Genomic DNA, 6,072 nt, shown 5'->3' on the forward strand with positions numbered 1-6,072 from the left:
GGCAGAAAGGGCTTTTAAAAACGACATTTCGAGCCACGGCTGCTTTTTAGGGCCTGCCTGAAATGAGGTGTAAGGGGCAGTGGCGGTGCAGGTGAGGGGCTTGAGGGGGCAAAGTCCCAGGAGAGGTTTGGTTTCTCCCAGTTAATGCTGATGTCGTGATACTCAGCGATAAAAGGGGTGCAGAGCGGGAAAGCACTGCGGCTGTGGAGAGCCCGGGCAGCCGCTTTCCTCTCTTGCAGTCCTGGAGCAAGCGTGCGTTTGGCGAAAGGGAGAGGGTGATGCTGGGGGATACCCCGTACGGAACAACCGGCTCAGGGTAGATAAGCTCAGTCTGAGTGATGTTGCCTTTGCACAGTAAATCAATTATAAATGTAGCGTGTTACAGAAAACATGTTTTCTTATCTCTCTGGCTTGCTTAAATCAGCTTTATGCAGCTAATAGCCTCACGTTGGAATAATGCCTTTGTCTGCTTTAATTGCATTCCAGGCTTGTGCACAGTGCTTCGCAGCCATGGGGGAAAAAAACCCCAAACTTCCCTAAAATATTTAACATATCAAAAATTTTGCAGGTGTATATTTGTTTAAACATACTTTTATAGCTGTAATCTGCCCTCGTTACTAAATGAAGTGCTAAATTTAGCATAAAAGCTGTCAACATGTTCCAATCAACATGTCTTAAGGACTGCCAACAAATGGAAATGCGGCTTTCACTGGAAAAAAGCCAAAAAGGTAGAAATGCAGAACAAGATAGATCAACTGTTTTGATCTATCATGAGTCCACTGGTCACCGCATTATGTCGGGATTTAAATCAACCCATGGTGTTTATGTGGTTACTTTAATTGTTAATAGAAACGTTGACTAGCTGCAAACAAGGCAAGGCTCCTCCGGGGACCTGTCGTGGTGTTTCCTTTCATTAACGTCTCCCCGTTAGCCACTACATGTCGAGATCTCCCAGCGAGCCATTTTTCAACCCAGTAAACGTGTGCCTTATTAATTCCATCTAATGGAAGTTTTTAATCAAGATGTCACATGGTGCTAAATCAAGCACCTCCCCAGAGTGCAACACATGTAACGTCCACGTTACTGCCTTTATCAATCAGCTCTGCATTCTTGTAAAAAGATTTTCTACTTAAATCCAGGTTTGTCTAACAAGGCCCTCTCTCATTGAAACAATGTGGACTTTTCTTCCTTTTTTTTCTTTTTCTTTTAATTTCAAGGTGTCCCAGAAGAATCATTCCTTTATTCTGGCCAAGACTGATGTTTGCACGTTTCCTGCTTACCCTTGCTAAAATATTGGCTGCTATTGGCAGACTTCCAGTTCCTTCACATTCCCCCTTCACACTTTTTAACGGTTGTAGGAATTAACATTTGTGGCTTGGAATATGAGAAATGCATTTTGAAGTGGCACCGGCTGACACCAGGTACAGGTGTGGCCCTGAATTTCAAATACTATTGATGGCTTACCAGTGAATAAGGAGTTTTCTCACTCTGCAGACTCTCAGACAGCGCCATAGAATATCCTTGGTTTGCTTTGCTTTAGCTGTCCTGACTGGCAATTAGCTTTTAGACCCAAGTGAGGCTAAAGAATCTCATTCTTCACTCAAGGCAGATGAGAAATAGCAATGACTCTGTATTTTTCAGGTGTCTCTTTTTTTTATTTATTTTATTTTTTTTTATTTTCAGGTTTTAGTTACAAGTGGAAGGCAGGTCTTTGAAATACAGGATGGCTACTCATCAGCTTTTACAGACTAGGCAAAAGAAAAAGGTAAAAACCTTGAAATGTGATGGTACTAACAGTCTTAGCTCTCAGTTTTGGACCTGGCACGTCTGCGCATGGCGAGGTGGGAACGCTTTCTGTTGTCTGCGCTGTTCTTGGTTGGATTATTTCCAATTTAGTGAGTCCGGGAAGATACAGTGTGGGGCCTTGACATGCATTTGACTAAATAAATGTAGGCTCATTAGGTGTGCACTGAGCTTCATTAGCAGGAAGAAGCAACAAACTAATAGAGGAACTAAATGTGTTCATGTTAAAATTGCAGTGTTTAGTATTTACATTAGCTCCCATCGTAGGCATGTACGGTTACAACTCTGCATTAAAATCCCTCTGAAACTTAGGTCTGCGTACAGCATTGGCAGGTTCAGTCTGCTGTCAGATCTCCAAAAAAAGCTGTGGCAGGCAGTGAACTTTGGTACAGTGGTGAGCGTCACACTGGCACTGGCACTGGTTTGACTCCACAATTCACTCTGTAGGGCTAAGCTGGCAGAAAACTGCACACTTTATTTTTTAGGGGTGTTGTCTGTTAAGTGCCAGCATTGGTGCAGTGGAGGGGGAGGGAATGTTCAGCTGTGATAAAAGGGGAGGGACTGACCAATGCAGTCTGCTTTGGAGTAAATCATGCCAGATACAATCATAGAATCATGGAATTGTTGAGTTTGGAAAAGACCTTTAAGATCCCCAAGCCCAGCCGTTACCCTAACCCTGCCACCCCACCACTAAACCCTGGCCCTAAGCACCTCGCCTGCCCGGCTTTTAAATACCCCCAGGGGTGGGGGCTCAACCCCTTCCCTGGGCAGCCCCTTCCAGTGCTTGACAGCCCTTGGGGGGAAGGAATTTTTCCCAATGTCCAACCTAACCCTGCCCTGGCGCAACTTGAGGCCATTTCCCCTCGTCCCATCGCCCGTTCCCTGGAAGCAGAGCCCAACGCCCCCCCCAGCTCTCCCCTCTTGTCAGGCAGTTGTAGGGAGCGATAAGGGCTCCCCTCAGCCTCCTGTTCTGCAGACTGAACACCTCCAGCTCCCCTAGACGCTCCCCACCAGCCTTGGGCTCCAGACCCCTCCCCAGCTTCGTTGCCCTTCTCTGGATATGTTCCAGCAGTTCTAATGATAACTATCCTTAAAACATTTAATCCCAACCATGTTAGACGTTAGTCTCCTCTGTGTAATATGAAGACCAGAGAAATGTTCAAATTATTGCAAAATTCATTCCCATGTGTGCTTTAAATAGAGGAAGATGCAGCCTGATTGTTGGGAGAATCTCTCTGAAACTCATTAAGGTGGGTGCTGTTGGAGCTTCCCTGCTGAGTTTTGGTGGGGTGTTGGGTCTGACGTAGGAAAGCGTTACGAGCGCGGCCGGGTGCCTCCCGCCTCAGCCAGCTCGTAGGCGCTAGCAAAGCTGTCTGTGCGCTGTGCTTGCCGGTGCTTTGCTTGGCCAGGATGACGCTGGCAGAGGCCTCCTGGGGGGCAGTCCTGCGTCTGTCGCTCCCCCGCGTTGAAGCGGGTGTGCTCAGGGGACGGCGTCGCTCAGGTTTCAGTTGCCACTTGTAAATGCAGCTAATGGGTATCCTTCACTTTCAAGGGAGAATGGTCCTGTATCCTGGGGGTTGGACGAGATGACCTGGGGGTTGGACTAGATGACCTCTAGGGGTCCCTTCCAACCCAAAACATTCTATGATTCTGTGATTCTATGTTTCTAAGTTACCTTTTTTTTTCCTGTGTTACACTGAAATGGTCCTGGTTTTGGCTTTGCCCTTCTTTTTCAGGAATCAGTGTTGTTCCCCAACATAATTGCTACTGAGCAGCAGTCTGTGGTGCTGGTGAAAAGACTTCTGGCCATCTCTGTATCCTGTATAACGTACATGAGAGGGCTGTTCCCCGAGAGCTCTTACGGAACTCGCTATTTAGATGGTAACACCTTCAGTTTGTGCTGAACTCTTATTTCTACTTGCTATGTTTTAGCTAGAATCTGCTTTACATGTCAGCATCCTGCTGGTCATGTATGTGTGAGTTCAGTTTATTAGGAAGTTAGCTAACAGGCCTTCTCAAGTCTGAACACAGACAGGGCTTGTGCGTCAGATAGAGAGCATAGAATGCAACCTAGAGCTATTGGCCACTCAGGGCTTTTCTCTTAGTGTTTCTTTTGGTTTAAAATCATTCCTTGGCATTGCCAGCCTCGTGAATCAGGTCTCAGAGCCAGGAGATTGACTTAAAAATCCAGAAGTTTTAAAAAATTAACTCTGACTGGTGTGTTCTATTTTCCTTTGGATTTTTGAGCCCTTGAGGTTCACATTTTCAGCTTTCCTTTGCAAGATTGAAAGTAGATTTGTTTGTTTGTTTTATTGTTTGGGGGTTTTTTTCTGTGAAAACTCTCATAACCACATGTGCTTGGGAATCAGAACTTTAAGAAAAAAAATACCTTTAAGAACCAAAAAGTCTCATTATAGGATCACAAGAATTAGTGATTAGCTTTGATTCATCAACATCTTTTATGTTCATTTGATATGTGTTAGTAGGGTGCGAAATGTCTGTGTGCATTCCAGTCTGTTTCCGTATTTTTACTTATGCAGTTGGCTGTCCTGAAACATGCTCAGGTGCACTCTTTGATTTGGTTGAGGGCACAGGAAATCCTAGATTGGCTCTTGATCACCTAACCCTGAAAAGCCACAAGTCCTAATCAAACATCAGGTCTGTCAAGTGCCTTTTTGATCAAGAACGGTTGAATCCTAAGGCGTTATTGATTCACCTCCTCATTTGCAGGATGGGTTTCCTCTTGCCATTCTGAATGCCTGAAAACAGAGGTGGAACGAACTGTGTGGAAAAGCTTAACAGAAATATTTTATTCTGAGCACATTTACCTCATGCGGATGTTGGTGAAGTCCGAATGCAGAGGTGAGGGTGTTGTAGGGAATGGCAGAATAGATGGGAGCGAAGAAGCTGCTGGTGTTTCGAAATTAAGCCATAACTCTAGCACTTTTTCTGGGAGAGCCCAGAGCATCTGAGGAAAGTCTTGACATTTGAAAATGCAGCAATAAGCTTGTGTCAGCCCACCTGGGACTCAGTGGAAAACCAACATTTCCGCTCAGGAAGGACCTCCAGATAACGCATTTTATCCAAAAAAGGGAGGGTGACTGGCTTAGTTTCAGTGTTTGCCCAACAGTTGTGATAAGGATTGTAACTTATGTGCTAAATTTGGTTTTACAGACCTCTGTCTAAAAATTCTCCGAGAAGATAAAAGCTGTCTGGGATCATTGCAGATAGTCAAGTGGTAAGTGAGTAACAGCGAAACTAAGACAAGATTGTGCTGAATAGCAAGACATCTACCCCTCACATTCTTCTCCTTCCTGAATTTGAAAATATTGTGCCCAGTAGCACTATGGGCTATGCCAGTGCAGCTCTCACTGCTGCAGCGTGTGTGCTTGGCCCTGCGCGTAAGTGGGACAGAATTAGCTGACCAAGATCATGTGAGTCCAAGGTCTGTCGAAGTGAGGTCATGGTCAGGCCCTGGAGCACACACAGGCAATGTAGGTATGGGAAGAGGGTAAAGAAAATCATGAGACTGATTCAATTGTTGTTTAGTCTTTTCTTGTTTAATTTTTAGAGGGATTCTTGTAGCTCATTTTTTAGTGCGTACGATATTTTATCTCCCTGGATACTGCATGTCTAAGTATCCTGCATCTTTCTTTAGGATGTATTTCAGAGTTGGCATGTTCCCAGCAAGCAGAGAGTCTGACTTTGATGAGCTAAGGAGATACCTGGCTGCACATCCTTTGTCTCAAAGATCTACCTCAAATAATATTTACTACTTTGAGAAAGCCTGTAGCTGTAAACTAGGCATCAGATAACAAAAAAATTTACAAGACCAGACCTGTCAGGCCATGTTCAGATTGAAGTTTCAACCAAGCTCGGTACACTGCCAGTGGGAAAAGAGCGACTGGAGAGCAAGCTGGGGAGCACTGAGCAGAGAACCACTCAGAGCCAGCCTTAGGCCTCGAATCCTTGTCTTTGCCAGGATTTAAGTGGGCTCCAGGCTGAGAAGATACAGCCCTAGATGTGTAAACAATACACAAATGCAGAAGGGAGGACAGCACCTTTATGGTGATTGACCTGGAAAAGATTTTACAAGCCAAAAATGTTGCTGTGTTGTTTTAATTCCAGAAAAAAAAAAGAAAAAGTGATGCTGGTTAGTATTAATGTGTTCTTCCCTGGCAGGATTCAAGGTTGTTTTGATGCTTTGGAGAGGCAGTATGTAAGTAATGGAGTTTCCTGTTTCTTCATAAGATACGGACAAAACTACCT

At 44.8% G+C, this 6,072-nt stretch overlaps 1 protein-coding gene across 1 annotated transcript in view; it reads left to right on the forward strand.

The window, feature by feature from the left end:
• Positions 1 to 1,708: 1,708 nt before the first annotated feature.
• Positions 1,709 to 6,072, forward strand: part of HORMAD2 (HORMA domain containing 2) — a 16,094-nt gene continuing 11,730 nt past the window's right edge. The window contains exons 1-5 of the mRNA XM_035898409.1: positions 1,709 to 1,765; positions 2,154 to 2,169; positions 3,547 to 3,684; positions 4,978 to 5,041; positions 5,986 to 6,022. Of these exons, the coding sequence (XP_035754302.1) occupies positions 1,724 to 1,765; positions 2,154 to 2,169; positions 3,547 to 3,684; positions 4,978 to 5,041; positions 5,986 to 6,022 (297 nt within the window). The 5' untranslated portion in view covers positions 1,709 to 1,723. The remainder of the gene's footprint in view (positions 1,766 to 2,153; positions 2,170 to 3,546; positions 3,685 to 4,977; positions 5,042 to 5,985; positions 6,023 to 6,072) is intronic.

Source organism: Egretta garzetta, unplaced genomic scaffold (assembly GCF_000687185.1).
Source record: "Egretta garzetta isolate BGI_Z169 unplaced genomic scaffold, ASM68718v1 scaffold7, whole genome shotgun sequence".
NCBI classification, from domain to species: Eukaryota; Metazoa; Chordata; class Aves; order Pelecaniformes; family Ardeidae; genus Egretta; species Egretta garzetta.